This window comes from Diadema setosum, chromosome 8, assembly GCF_964275005.1.
Source record: "Diadema setosum chromosome 8, eeDiaSeto1, whole genome shotgun sequence".
Classification (NCBI taxonomy): domain Eukaryota; kingdom Metazoa; phylum Echinodermata; class Echinoidea; order Diadematoida; family Diadematidae; genus Diadema; species Diadema setosum.
The window spans coordinates 8,763,656-8,780,265 of record NC_092692.1 but is presented as its reverse complement, the minus strand read 5'-3'; the positions used below and the strand labels follow the sequence as shown (position 1 = coordinate 8,780,265).

Below are 16,610 nucleotides of genomic sequence, written 5' to 3'. Positions count from 1 at the left end.
TTTTGGGATTAACGAATCTCGGAATAACAAACCCTATTTCATTTTCGAATAAACGACCTTTTGGAATAGCGAACTCTATTTTATTTTCGGACTAGCGAACCTTCGGAATAACGTCACAAATGTTCGGATTAACGAACCTTTCTTGAATTTAGGGTTAACAAACCTCTAAGTATATAGGGAATTTGTGTGTTTCGGATATTCGTTATTCCGAAGGTTCGTTAATCCGAAAATCAAAAAGGGTACGTTATTCCGAACATTTGTGGCGATATTCCTCAGGTTAGTTATTCCGAAGATTCGTTAATCCGAAAAAATAGGGTTCGCTTTATGAAGGCTCGTTTATGCGAAAATGAAAAAAGGGTTCGTTATTCCGAAGGTTCGCTAATCCAAAAATAGAATAGGGTTCGTTATTCCGAAGGTTCATTGATCCGACAATGAAATAGGGTCCGTAACGAACCTTCGGAATAACGAGCTTGTTTCAGTTTCGGATTAACGAACCTTTGGAAAACGAAACTTCGGAATAACGAACCTTCGGTATAAAGAACCTTCGGAATAACGAATCTTTGGAATAACGGACCTTCGGAATAAAGAACCTTCTCAATAACGAACTGTAACCATGATATTTTGGGTGCTATCATCGTTCAAACTTATAGTTATCAGTTTCCTATGAATGTATTTCATAAAAACTCGAAAGTAGCCTCTGTGACTCTGAACTAATGCTCGTTGATCCAACTTAATGAAAAGATCTTAAATTTGGCTAATATCGGGCAAATTGATTTTCATTTGGTTATCGATTAATATTATTAAAAATAAGTGAAATTATTTTGTGCCAAACAACACATTATAAAACGATCGTTTCAAATTTCTTCTACAAATGTGTTTTACTTGAGAATCGGAGCTGTGGGTTTGATTTTTTTTTCTCTCTCTCTCTCTCACACATAGTAAACATATGGCTATGCTGATATTGATAAACTTCTATCACAGCTCTAATATCTCGTCAATTTTTATGTGTACGATACTGCACGACTTCGAGACAACAAATCACGCGTGGCTTCCCTTTTTGGGTGTCAGTCGACAACGAATGGTTTATACACATTTAAAATCATGAACCCACCTGGGAATCTGATACCAGTTAAAGCCTGTTGTTTGTTTCTATAATATATCGATCATGAAGTTTATAAAAAGTTGCGAGTATAACAAGAACTCTCGAGTTTTGGAGCGCGCGCGGTAACCAGCTATTTTGTACGTGTGAATGCGGCTAGTTTTCTTACAAACAAACAAACAATCCAACAAATCAGTGTTTTAATATTCAATCGTTTCTCTTCATCATTTCAATTACGGGTGCTAGGCCATGTGCGCAATGAAGGGAGGAATCGAGTATGAATATATTGCCAGTCGCAATGCTTATTTAGACCGATGATAATGATGATGATGCTGAAAACTTTGAAAGAGATTTCGTGAAGTTGTTGTTGATGGATTGATTACATGGAAAAACGTATTGATAGTGGTGGAAGATATATTGCTTGTGGTGATATGTATACGGTGGTAATACGAGTGATAATCGTGGTGATAAGATGATATCCAGTTGTGAAAATAAATGATAGTAATGATGTTTGTGGTCGTGCATGGTAATCTAATAACAGCAATGATGGTAGTGATGATTGGTTGATATTAAAGGAAACCAAAACCCAAAGACCAATATGGATTGAGTGAACGCAGCAACATTAGCATTATACATCAGTGAAAGTTTGAGGAAAAACCGCCCCCAAAAATCGTTAAATTATACATTCCATCAACTTAATTGATACTGACATAATTCATGTTAAGGGTAGTAATCATTCCCCCTATACTTTCTGAAAGTGGTTAATCAAATGCTCTTCCATTACTCAAGAAAAGTGAAAACATATTTGTTTTCTTTGGTTTTCTTTATGTTGTTGTCCACACATGATGTCATGCATCCAGTGGTTCAAACATCCAAACTTAAAAAATTCATAACTTTTGCATCGATTGCCCGAGTTGTGAAATGATAGTAATGATGTTTATGGTCGTGCATGGTAATCTAATAAAAGCAATGATGGTAGTGATGATTGGTTGATATTAAAGGAAACCAAAACCCAAAGACCAATATGGACTGAGTGAACGCAGCAACATTAGCAATATACGTTAGTGAAAGTTTGAGGAAAAATCGGATAATCGATGCAAAGTTTTTCGTTTTTATATTTTTGTGTTGTAATCACTGAATAAAGAGACTACTAGAGACCATGATGGGCGACAATGTAAAGAAAATATGAAGAGAATTCCACAAAAAAAATCAATAAAATTATACATTCCATCAACTTAATTGATACTGACTTATGTTAAGGGTATCATTCCCCTTACTTTCTGCAAGTGGTTAATCAAATGCTCTTCCATTACTCAAGAAAACTGAAAACATGTTTGCTTTCTTTATATTTTCTTTATGTTGTTGCCCACACATGATGTCATGCATCCAGTGGTTCCAACATCCAAACTTTAAAAATTCATAACTTTTGCATCGATTGCCCGATTTTCCTTAAACTTTCACTGCATGTGTTCTACTAATGTTGCTGCTTTCACTCAATCCACATTTCTTTTTGGGTTTTGGTTTCCTTCAATGATGGTCGTGGTGGTAGAGGTGACGATGGTAAGTGATGAGAAGGACTACAGGGTTGGCAATGATAAAGTGAAAATCAAAAAATTATTGATAGAGCCATTCAAACCGTGATACTAGAGCAATTTTGCACATGTATGGACTGGGAAAATGAATTGATTTTGATGGAAATAGCACATCTTTTGATCTTTAAATGCCGATCCAAATTGCCTTTTTAAAGCTGATTAAATTAAAATATTTATAGAGAGATTTCATCGATCAAAATCGATGATTACTAGCTTCCCCCCCCCCTCCCGCAGTTTCTCTTCCCTCCCCCATCTTCATCATGGATGTTATTGCATGAGAATGTAATCATATACGTTGATATATAATGAACCTGAACTAAAAAGGAGCCTATACTACGCCTTTCTGAAGCATTGTGAAGTTGGAGGATAAACCCAAACTAAATCAGGAGTTCATCCATGTTACCCAAGACCAAATTCCCTCTTCAAATCTGATTTTGTGGGGCTTAATAAACATGATCAATGTTAACAATAGCAATCGCTGCAGACCTAAATATTTGTGAATTTTGTGAATTCTATTGACTCTTTCGACCTCCTCTCGGGGTATGAGAGTAGCAAACAGAGAGTATAAATAACAATATAACAAACCAGTGAATACAATACTCAAAGATTACACATGACACAGAAGATATGTAGTGTATAAGGGAATACAAACATGAGTAAAATGAAAAGATATACAGACTTTAATCTACATGTAAATAGCAGATTACAAATTTGACAAAGAAGGTTGCTTCACTAACCTATATACCGCTACGTGTCGCTATGATACGTATATATAATACTTTGATTACGATTTATTCCAAGCTTCAATTAGATTTCCAATTTACTTTTTGCAAGATACTGATGACGACGTCGAGTTTGCATGGATCCTAGTAACGCAAGTCTCGCGAGACACAGGAAAAGTGTCAGCAGACGGCGAACAAAATTACAAAAATACCACCTAAGGGAAAGCCGAGCGCGATGGCGATGACATGTGAAGTCGAAACACACACACACACACACACAAACACACACACACGCGAATACACATACCCATACACACAAACCCGTTGTTATGTTTCTGCTTGAAGGACGGCGTCCCATTCTCACATTGCAATCTGATTCTGTGGTTAGCAGACGACCATGCCAATGGTACTCTGTATACTGTGTAACAGTACGATCTCAACGCCTAACTGCGAAGTCCACGCACATGCGTACAAAAACCAACTTGTACACTGATAGTCTTTGCTCAAGTGACACTATTGGCAATTTCGACGCGTTAGGGTTACGGAAAAAACATCGCTTCCGGGCAAGCCTAATCTGTGGTTACCACAAGAAAAGTCATTTGGGTACATCGTAGGCATGGATCGATTTCTTTGATGATCTTGAATACGCAAAAAAAAAAAAAAAAGTTATGATTTTGTTTACGATTGTTGTTATTATTGTTGCACGAACAAAACTGTCAAGTTTTTTTTTTCTACATTATACTTCATAACTGTCTCAACCTCTCCCTCTCTGTCTGCTCCCCCCCCCCCCCCCTCCGTATAGGTGCAGAGAGGGAGAGAGGGCATCTCGTAAGTAATTGTGAAAACGCGCTGTCATATACCAGCGCACAAGAATAAGAAATAGAAAAGATCACAATTTCTCATTTCCTGTGATATACCAATGCAAATCGTACACTCTAAACAACCTTTCCCGTCTTAGTGTACATAGGAATCTAATGGATTCTTACACACAGCGTACACTCGTGACGGCCCATTCGGGTGCAATCAACGTGGCGCCGCACAAGTGCCCGCCCACGAATCTAGAGTACAGTTGCGCCATCCAGGGGAATTCCCCCTCCTCTGCGTCGACCCCTCCGATGATTTGTGTGAGGTCGGACTGGTATGCAGGTCTTGTCCCACATTCCATCTTGCTGTACGACTCTGCAAGATAATGAAGGTCATTTTGGTCATCTTAATAATTAACCATGTACCAGCCTAACTCGAGTTCCCCGCCCCATTGGGAATACACTGAAGATGACAACGTCAAACTTACCGTCACGTTTGCGAAACACAGACTGTTACAATTACAAAGTTTCATAATAAAGATTGTCCCTACAATCAAAGGAATTGCCAGCTGACAAAATGATAGAGGGTATTAGGTTAGAGTTGACGCAGAGGTAGCAAAACTCACCTGCAGCACTGCCGCTACAGTACCCACTGGTAGTCATCTGGGAATCGGTGAGACCCCCACACATTATTGGCCAATACATCCCCGTGACGTTTTCGAAAATGTATCGACAGGACGCTGTGATGTTGACACAATCAGAGAAGCATGGTCGGTGTGTTGGGCCATAGTGTGGACACTCGGGAAACAACATGTTACATGCAAACCTAGCGAAATCCGGATGACAGCTACGGACATCTGCAGAGCCAGCCTGATTGAGATACAAGATATCAATTGATTTAAAATAACCACATTCATCCCCATTGTCTTCAAATAAAATTTTTTAAATAAATGTCGGTCCTTACGTTTTCAGGGGAAATTGAAATCTGGACCGATGATTTGGCACCCCTACCCCCTCATGTGACCCACCTTCCGAGTCCAGCTGAGCAATTAGGTTATGTGCGATCAAACCGTCTCCTGTTCACAGTGTGACGCTGAACATTCAGTGCCTCAGAAAGGATATTCAATACATGTCTCTCATGTTAGAGTCACAACTCATGCCCGTAAAATCAAGGAGCTTGGTAAAATGATACGCTCCATTTATTCATCGAAAAGAGAGAGATGTATAATCCAGTGAAGCTGCTTCACTTTGAACCCAGCTGAAACCCGAGGATGCTTGTGCAGTTATGAGCTTTTGATATTCAGCTATCTTCTCACAGGTTGTAAAAAAGGGAATGCAACAAGCCTGGACGAAAAGAGAAGAAAACATCCTGAAATACTCAGGACTTAACTGCTCGGCTGCGTCTCACCGACGAGCAGGTAAGAGGAGGGAAGATTGGCGTGAGCTCATCTACGTCACAGCAGCGAATATTTGTCTCAAGTAAAATGCTAAGAATTATTTCACTATCGTACACTCCATCGACCTTTGTTCTATATTATAACTGTAACAATGCTTGACAAATGAGGTCAAGAGCAGCGGTAAAATAGTGTTTCCAATGCAAAATCAATGACTTTTTGACCTTGTTGACATTTAGTGACCTTGTCTAACTTCACCATTGAATCGGGTCGTTAAAAGATGCAGGTGTGGTGTGAGTTTCGTGGTCATAGGTCAAAGCTGCGGAAAGTTCTTGAGAGCATATTGCAGGTACGGCAAAATGCAATGACCTTTAGACCTTTGGCCTAGGCGGACTTGACCAAAAAAAGAACTTCAACAGAATGTTTAGGTGATGTAGCGGTTTTGTGAATTTGATAGTCATAGCTCAAAACTGTGGAAAGTTATTGAGATCGAGCACACGACAATGCTACGACAGCAGTGCTTATCAGGTAAATCCATTGAATTTTGGACCTTTCACCTCGTCAGAATTCGTCAGAATAGGAACTTCAGGTGATGTACCTGTCTTGTGAGTTACATGGTTGCAGCTCAAAACCGTGGAATGGTATTTATAGAGTATAAAAGCCACAGTGCTATGTGAATGCTTAAAAGGCTCTGTCAGGTACACATCATTTGACTTCTGACCTTGTCAGACTTCATCCATATTCAAACTTGACCATTCTTTAAGGGTTAATGTGCGTGTGGTGCGAGTTTGCTAGTCATACCTCAACATCGCCAAATTGTTGACTACGCCCCCTGAAACGACGGCGACAACGATGACAGTGACAGTGACCCCAATGTCATACCTGTTGATTGCTACATATGTGTCATATCAACTTTCGCCTGATAGTTCGCCTGATTGACACGATTTAAGGTTTTATCACTTTAACAGCTGATAATTGTTATCTATCCAAATTATTGATTCTTGAGTCTAGTTATCTTTATTGTGAGTGGTTGACGAGTTGTCCTTCAATGACTTAAATAAAAACCAATTATTCAGTGTTAGGGTAGTAATGGTATTAAGATAAATGTGGGAATATAAACAATCGTTGGAGTCAAACCAACGATTTCATGATTATTAGACAGGCGTAGCATCCACTAGACTACCGAGCTTCCGCCAGACAGCCAGATATCATGAGTCTGCCCCTACTGTTGCTCCCCCAACGTACAAATTATGATTGTTATAGGTGTAATAAGCAACAACGCTAGGGGAGAGGAGTGACTTGACTCCCTGAAGGTTTCCAAATAGTCTTTCAAGGAGGTATCTACTTTTTACCCCGCTAGAATATAATGTGATGAGTCTAGATGACTGATACGCGTTCGCCTTAAAAACGAAATCATTAAAGTTGTTTGGTGGGACCGACATCATGAAAGGATCCTGACAGCAGGGGTACACTATCAATCCTTGCTAGATCTATGTAGCTACATCTTAAATTTGCATAATCGTTACGTTGAATTGTTTACCCCAGTGGAGAAAACGTCAAATGCATCAGAAGCTGATGAGAACAGGTCATTTGGGAAAAACGTCTTGCTGTACGGTGCAAATGAACAGTCAGATGGCAAGGCCGAACAAATAGCTTTGAAGACGAGAAGAAAGAAATCAGAAATAAAACAAATCAGAAACAAAGCCGATAAGATACGCCTCTTAGGAACGCCTTAGTATCATTTTTAGGTCGTCTGTAAACAGTCAATGACGCCACCACTAAATCAATGTCATATGGTAACATGAAAACTTTACAAGTGGATGCTGAACGACGGATGCCTTTGTTACCTAAGCGATTATTTTAGCTAACATCTCTGCTTTAATACTTGTTCAACTAAACCTAGGCGTTTTTTGTTGATTGGAACGTTTGCGAACAGCACAATTGAGAATTTCAACGCAAAGTTGATGGAAACATGAGAGAGATATAAAGTCGACCGAATTTAATACAAAGCAGAAAAGGAAACTGATTTTGATAAAACCGAAACAACTTTAGACTGTTTGAAACAAATGAATTGCCTAATGATACTTACGACAATATTCTTCATCTGAAAAGTCTCCACAATCGTTGAAACTATCACATATGTTGTTCGGAGGAATGCAGAGAAAAGAGTTCCGGCACTTGGTCGTATTTTCTCCACAGGCTTTGAAAGACAAATATTTTCAGTTACTTTGAGGCTTTGGACAGTGGTTGTGTGTGCATCTCTCTATCCTATCTGATTTGCTAGTTGGTTGGTTTAACGTCCTATGACAACTTGCTGTAGAACGCTCATTACTTCATGATATCTCTGTTTATTAAAAGCCATGTAAGCTGAAGAGATGACAAAGTTTTTAACTAAATCTCATCACTTCAAATTTTATCACTAGTGGCAAAGAGAATGACAACGACTATGATATCCACTGACACAATGTCTTGGACCGCTCAGCTTTGCATGGGTGGCTAAAATCCACCGACATGTGAACCACTTGCCATAAGGTAAAGAATTGTAAAGTGCAATCCAAAACCCCAGACAGAAATAAGTAACTTTAGTTTTGATTTCAACAATTCTCAAAGAGTGATATTTACTTTGAGGGTTTTGTGGACGTAGCACATATATTTCTCCTTAAAAGAATGAGCCGTCTTGTCAGTACCTTGACATATAAATCAGCTGATGACAGATTCGATCTACTCTTTGGGTGATGGCAGCTTGCTATTCCCTACACTCATTACTCCTGCTGTCAGTAGACTCAATTATTTCAAACCAGGAGGTGCTTCTTAATGAATTTGATTTAGGCTCCCGATTTCTATTTTGTTTCAATATAACATCGGGTTTTTATTTTGTATCATTTTGTTATACCAATGATTGTTATTATTGGCATTGTAAGTCATTGTGATGTGTTTGATGAAATTAATATCTTCATCTAGTTTTTTGCCTTGGGTTGGGAGGGGACTGTATCATGCGCTGATATTATAAATGTTATTAAATTGTGTGTTTCCGAATAATTGGACCCCCTTGGAAATCAGTGCCGGTTGAAAGGGGTCCCCACCCGACAGGGAAAAAGATTCATATCGTATTTCATAAACAACTGACGTTATTTGCTGACAAAATGGTTCAAATCTCCTTCAGAGAGAATTCATGCTGTATCTACCACACGGACTGACCTACCATAATTTGATACTCCACATCAATGTGACATTGCAGGTATATTATTGAGAATAACCGTTTATAGGGTTTTATTTTGGTGGCGATGTAAGGGAAATCAGCTTCTTTATAATTTCATATAATTTGTGTGACATTATATACAGTCGGTAAATCAAGGCATTTTTTTTTTTGGATAAAATATTCATGCAATGTCAATTAACATGGTTATCTAGAAAAAAAGGCCAAGAATATCACCTCAATATAAAGTTGATAAAAAATAAGGTGTAAAGGGTGAACTTAGTTTCATCCCATCATTTCTATAAATCACAACTCACATTATCTCTTTGAATTGTGATGCTAACTGACAGCAACCTCCCCCCCCCCAAAAAAAAAGGAAGATAAGATAACAAAAACAAATATATAATTGCGGTTTAAAGAATGAAAACGGATTTATCGAAACTTTAAGATCAAACAAAGTGGTAGTAATATACTTACTACAAATCTCGTCAGAATAATCACCACAATCGTCGACGCCATCGCATACCACGTTTGAAGAAACGCACAAACAATTGCTTCGGCAGGAGGTCATGTCGTCCCCGCAGCCTTCAAACACAGAGTCATTGGCAATTTTGGAGGAGTTAGCCGTATTCAACACATCCATGTTCGTAGACATTTATCTACCAGTACCATTTTACCTGATTACGATGATAATAATGTTCATCAAAATAATTCAAAATGATGACTTTAAAACAGTGACGAGGAAGATGATGCGGCAATTACAAACATATCACAGTTCGATCTGCTCTAGATAGGTGACTTTAAGACATAACATTAATTTACAAGAAACCTAAGACTTGTCAAAGAAAATGCAGGATAAATAGAAACACTCAATGTGAAACACAACGTCTATGCTAAGTTTTTAAAGGGTTCCTTTTGGAATACATGTACATCATTTAATTTAAGTCGGCTTTGACCGAAAAAGAACATGAGAAAGTGACAATACGGTATGATCTTTCTCTGTGTATATCAGATATGCTTACAAGCACACAGTTCCAACTGGCCATTACCTTACTACTCTGCTCCTGCCGTTATAAAGCGTCTAGATAAAAAATAAATAACTGATATCGCTTGATTGTGGGAAACAATCCATGCATATCATGTAGAAACTATTCAGATTAGATAGAAAATATATGAGTACTTAATCTGTGGCATTAAGATTTCATATCCAACTCATATCATTCCTAAGTAAAGATTAATCATAATTGATTATTTAGGATAAAAAGAACTCGTTATGAAGTTTGAATGTGAAATAACACCTGGTACATCCGCTTCCACCTCCAAATGGAATCCTGTCCTTTGTACTACGTAATCGCTGGTAAAATGTATCCAAAGCCACGGGCACGTTAACCTTAGAATGAAAAGTGATGTACCAAATGTATAACAAAAGTAGACATATATATATATATATATATATATATATATATATATATATATATTATATATAAATGCTCTAGGAAAATGATGAAAAATAAAATCACTAAGTACTAAACAGAGTCTCTTTATCTTTAAGGTCTAATATCTATCAATATCCCTTCTTCTCAGTAGACTCATTCGCGTTTTTAAATGATTTTTCTCTATTCTCTGAACTATCCACCACCACCTCCACTACTGAAAATACTACTAACACTACTACCACTACACTACTACCATGATTGTTCAATTCAATTTGATTCCACCTATTTCAATCAACAAAAAGTAACATATAATACAGAGTATTTATTGTCAATTCACGTTATCGAGAAATTTCACCCCAAAAATACAATTCGAGAAATATAGTACAAAAGAAATGTATATAGATCGGGAGAACAATACACACTTTGCAACAGAAACCATAAGAATACATTTTATAAAGTGATGGAATAGAGCAATCTCCTAAGAAAGGGCATACCACAGCAACCAAAATATCTCATCTACGATACAGGCAACACTGAGTCGTGGAGTGACGTAATATAGATGAGTGTTTTGTTCGTAAGTTCGTATAGGGGGTAATAATAATGATGATTATAATAATAATAATAAAACAGTCTTAATTATCAACGATAGCATCTTCAGTGTTGTCACTGCTCTAGTTTTTCCACTAATTACACTAATTTTGAGTTCCGGCATACCTGTTGTATTTTGAGGTACAACTGAGAGTCACTTAGATAGTTTTGTTGCAGGGCACCTAAGAATGGCCGTGCTTAGCCCATGATGAGTCTACCATGTTTAAAGAAAAGAATAAATTAATTAATGATAAATCAATAAAATATCAAATGAATACGTAAGTATATAGGCCCTATATATATATATATATATATATATATATATATATATATATCATACAAACCTAAGATCATATGCATCGTCGAAGCCGTGGAATGTGGCGACCTCATTTCTATCGTCCGGCGATTCCCCTGTCTCGATTACTAAAAAGTCATAACCTCTCTCTATATCAAATTCGACGAACCGGAGGAGAACGGAATTGTTGTCAAGAATCCTGATCACCCATTCAATGTCGACATTACTTGGGTAGAGGTCTGGATAATTTGGTGATTGAAGAACAGCCATTTCTCCAAAGGTCAAGCTGATATCAGCCACTGAAAGAGATAGATGAAAAATACATAGCTTTAATGTAGCACAACAATATAAAACACGAAAGTGCAATGACCACAGCGAAACTATTCAGTTTCAACTATTTACTATCTTATCCTCGTTCAAGGAGAGTCAGGCATTCCATTTCATGTTTTAGGTCCGAATTCATTGTTTAAGAAACACCTGTATAAGGCAACATAAACAAACAAACAAAAACGTTACAACCATGTCTTTATTTTATTTCTAGAAAGCGTTCGTAGAAACTGAGTCCAAAATAGTACAATCGTATAGTAAGCTGTACGGAATAGAGTGTGACTTCTTTTAAAGGGATTTTCTTGGCTAGGAGACTTTATTCGAACAAATTCTTTGTACATAAAAGAAGAGACAGCAAAGTTGAAGATTCTAAGAAAAGAAGAGGCAGATGATATTTTTGGTAGCATTTGCATAGCTTTGTGTTTATATCAATTTGACCCATTATAGGTTCAGATATGGAGGCAAATCGTCATAAAACTAATGCATGAAAACTGCAACGTGGAATCAAACACATGCATATAATATACCGTATTTTCAATACTTCAAGGCACAAGAATATATCCTTCGTGATAGCTATATATCTAGTGCTGTTTACAATGTAAACAACATTTCCTTTTATTTCGAAAATATTTTCGCAGTAATTCAGATTTTTTTGCCCATCACAACAGTGAGTACGATGGGTATAGAACAGTAATATACTTTGTTAAGCTACACTGCATGCATTTGCAAGGAAAGACCTCACAAATTCCAGGACTGTCTATGCAGTGCTTGCATAAAATACTTTCAGCTATACTGATGGAACCCAGTAGAAAATGGTAGCAGCATGTTCAATTAGTGCAACGCGGGGAAGGGGGCGGGTGGATTCCCTGTGAGTGTGTACGTGTATTGCATTTCCTTATTTTGTATTATGTGTGTGTATATAAATACAGACAGTAACTCAGTTAGGACGGTAAATATCTACTGTAAAGTTTTGTCTGAGGTGTTCTCTGTTGGCACTGGTTGGGTATTGTTAGAATGATGTCTCGTACATGAATAGGAAATGAGTCATGGTCTGTGGAAAGCGTGAGAATTTATAAGGTTGTAGACCTTCAAGGATAGTTCCAGAGTGGTTTACGGAGTATATTTTATAAGCCACGGATATTGTCAAATCTAATGGGCAGAGAATTTTCTGCATTTTTAACGTGTTTGTTCTTAGAATACTGTCATGCGTCTACCTCTGAAGCAACTTACTTAGTTGTAGTTAGGTGTATGTTACCTACTGTCCTGTCAGATTTTTTAACGACGTGGAAGTGTAACTGCTTGCAGAGACTTTATTCGCTACAATCTGTTGTCACCTCCGTTTCAATTTATGTTGATATTGCGAGATTGAAGCTGTGACTTGCTGGATAATCACTTATTGGAGTATCAATGGCAAATTGCATAATGCAATCGTCGCGACATTAGTTATAATCCGATTATATAATATTGTTATCTGAAGTGACAGTACAGACTGTAGCATGATGTACAGAAATATTTCATTTGATTACAGTATTACTTTGATTTGTTATCCAGTTTGTATACGGCAAAAACGTAATATTCCATGGGAGCGTAACATCTTCCACGTTTGTTGTAATAGTGGTTATTGGTTCATCCACGTGATGAAACTTCCAGATGAATCTACAGTGTTAAATCAAACATCATTTCTTTCTTTCCTTATTTATAATAATACAATGACTGCAATAAGAAAATATCAGCAATCATCGTGATGATAATATCAAGAGGAAAAAGAAGAACAATAATATTATGGTCTTATTTTGATAGGTAAAGAATCTGCGGTATTATTACTGTTCTTGCCACGAAAAGTCCATGCCATTATTACAACAGGATTGTCATGGCCAGTGCTCATTTCAAACATCCGAGGAAAATTATTAATACCGATATTGAATGCAATTTGATGATAGATGGTATTTCTCGAGGAAAACAAACCCACAACCTTCTACTAAACACCACTAGATTATGAATAATGAAAATCTTAGTTGGAGTAACTTTGTAAAGTAAATTGCGTTGCTCATAATTATGGAATATCATGTAAGTAGTGACGTTTCTTGTCTTTGTATTTCAATCACGCTTTATAATGCACTTCTTTTACCTTGCATTCCTTAATGGGCAAATTTGATGTTATGCCACTGATATTATATCTTAATTGCAAAACGAAAGCTATTCGAATATGTCTAAATGCTGGCTATTACGATCAAACATATTATCCACTTTTCTTCTATTTAAGACTTTCAAGGCACTATCATGTTTCGTTTTAACAACAACTTGTTACCGTATTCATTCGTGATTAATGTTCCTCTAAACGCAGAAATTCATTCGTATCCAAAAAGGCGGGCAATGGGACTACGCACCTGTAACCTCAAAACATTTTTGGCTTTGAAATCGGCAAGAAAAGCTGACCCAGATATTTGGAATAAATTACCCCTCGAATTACGTAACAAATTCCATACATTCATTTTCAAAAACAGTTGAGAATAATTTATGCTGATCACACAGTATCAGTGATGTCCTATGTAGAAACTTAGACGATTCATTCTTTATGCTGCTTTAAACTTAACTTATACGTATTTGTTTTCGAGATTCTGAATATGCAAAATGAACTTGCCAGTGCCTATATATTGCTCTTCTCTATCAGGGTGTTTCTCTCTCTTTCTCTCTCTCTCTCTCTCTCTCTCTCTCTGTTGTCTATTATTCTTGTTATACACATCGGGTAACTTGTGCTCTTCTATACGCCATGTTATGGTCATGGTTATGTACTATGCTTCCATAATTCTTGTTTTGGTTTTTCCAACTATGATTCAATGTAATTTGTCAATAGCAACACTGTATACATGGCTAGTAGTATGCGAATATATTACGATAATCTATAATTACCATGTACATGCATGTATGTATTGCGAGTTGATCTGGCAAGACTATAGCATCGGGAGGTTTTATTAACTTCATCTCTTCATATACTTGTCTTTCTGTATCTCTTTCCTCATCCCTCTATTCCACGAGCATCAGGTTGGACCACTTCTTTCAGAGTATCATAATGTCATGGAAATAGGCTGCCAAAGAGTCGAGCTTTTATCTCATGACTATCTTTCTATATGCTATATCCATAACGCATGCAATTATGCTACAGATGTACGTGTAAAGATTGTTGATATTGAATAGTCAGAGTGCGTAGTACCTGTTCATCAAAGCATATGCTTTTTACGATATTGCTGGGGGAAAAGCATTTAAAAATTGTGTGCCATAAAGTGAATACAGTGAATGAAATGATGCATACAGCATATTAGATCTACTGTTGTTTTACCTGTCTGGCCACAACATGAGCTGATAGGCATTCAACCATCTCAACAAAAGAAAAAGAAAACAAATTTGTTGAATTCGTTTAAGTGGGAAGTGGGAACATCTCTCTGCGCCAGAATACATACATTGTGACACTCGAAAGCATGATTTTGTCAATTGCGTATCATTTTAAACAGCACATTTACCGCCTTACTTATAATGCTCATTTATGACATGGTGTTTTACTTGCCCACGTCTGTTTATAAGATCATGACAAACAGACCACGTTTTATCTGATTTGAATTCCTCGCTTGCATGGTACAACATTTCTGATTGACGTATGTTCCCTTTGTTGATGAAGGATCAAATACTTAATCACCTTCCTGAATTCAATAGGAATCGATTATGATTACCTTATGTCACTTAAAAGTATTGATACTCACGATCGCTCGAACAATAATCAGCATAATCCCAGCAGCAGTCCCCTCTATCTACGCAAGCTTCGTCACAATTACAATCGATGTTGAAGCATGATTCATCGAAGCCGCTACAACACCTTTCAGCGCAAGTACCGAGCGTTCGAATTTCTTTCCATTCAAGGTAAAATGAAACGAAATGAAATTGAACAAATACAACATGTTTTAACAATTTAGATAGAACAGTCCATGGGGTCAACGACTTCTTCATTAAATGTAATTATCAAAAACATAGAAATGAATATAAACACAGAAATAAAAACACAACACGAGTATAAAGTTATCTCTTTCTTTAAGTAGCATGTGTAACATACATGTACTTTCTGTGACAGCTGGTCCAGGGAAGCCACTTCCCTAGCTGGTCTTAGATTACAGCGACGGAAGCATTAAAGGTTGTGTACAGTTCTGGTCGAGGTGAGAATTTAGCTTTTAACGTTTTGCGAGATATTCAGAAATCACTCTATGTGATGTCAAAGAGCATGCAGTTCTAAGGGGTATCAAAAGTTTATTCGATGAAAATCGGTTTTGAAATGGCTGAGATATCCAAAAACAAGGTGAAACAAAGAGATCCTAATAAAGTTGTGGCATGTCGCCTTTTATTATTAGCACTTTTTTGGATATCTCAGCCATTTGAAAACCAATTTTCATCAAATAAACGTTGAATCCTTTTTAAAGTTACATGCTCTTTCATATTTCATAAGAGGCTTTTCATTATCTCACTTAGGAATGTTCAAAACATGAATCCCCACCTCAGCCAGTACTGTACAGTCCCTTTAAAGGGGAAATCCAGTTCAAATAAAAGTTAGTCTGATAAGAAAGAGTAAATTATGACGAGTTCAACAGTAAAATTTTGATCGAAATCGAGAGAAAAATAAGGAAGTTATGACATTTTTGAAGGTTCGTTAATATTTCAGGAAACAGTTTTTTGAACGGTCAGTTTGAATATGCAAATGGCAAAGTGAGTATGTTATCCCCTCACAACTTGCCATAAAGTTAGTACATAAAATTTGAAAATTTCCGGTTTTTCAACGCAATTAAGCCCGAGGCTGAAATCCTGATATATCTCATTGATCACGATTCTGAAGTTATTCAACCAGGAATAACATCATGTTACAGACTTCTAAGACAGAAACATTGAATCTTCGTCATTTTTTTTTTTTTTTACAAGATCAGTGGAAAATTGTGAGGTTATAACTCGGTCAGCTCAGTCATTTGCATATTCATATCCATTGTACAAGACCTGTTTTGCAGGAATTAGCAAAATTTCATTTCTTCCTTATTTTTCATCTGAATTCAGTCAAATTTTTACCGTTAAATTCGTAAGATTTTACTCTTTTCATCAGACTAACTTATTTTTGGACTGGATTTCC

The 16,610-nt window shown here is 36.9% G+C and overlaps 1 protein-coding gene across 1 annotated transcript in view; it reads right to left on the bottom strand.

Moving 5' to 3' along the window:
* The window catches only part of LOC140231790 (uncharacterized), a 176,157-nt gene that overhangs the window by 93,129 nt on the left and 66,418 nt on the right, over positions 1 to 16,610 (bottom strand). Inside the window, exons 27-31 of the mRNA XM_072311946.1 lie at positions 9,284 to 9,391; positions 7,700 to 7,810; positions 7,151 to 7,263; positions 4,843 to 5,086; positions 4,400 to 4,592 (exon numbers count right to left, since the gene is read on the bottom strand). Coding sequence (XP_072168047.1) covers positions 4,400 to 4,592; positions 4,843 to 5,086; positions 7,151 to 7,263; positions 7,700 to 7,810; positions 9,284 to 9,391 — 769 coding nt within the window. The remainder of the gene's footprint in view (positions 1 to 4,399; positions 4,593 to 4,842; positions 5,087 to 7,150; positions 7,264 to 7,699; positions 7,811 to 9,283; positions 9,392 to 16,610) is intronic.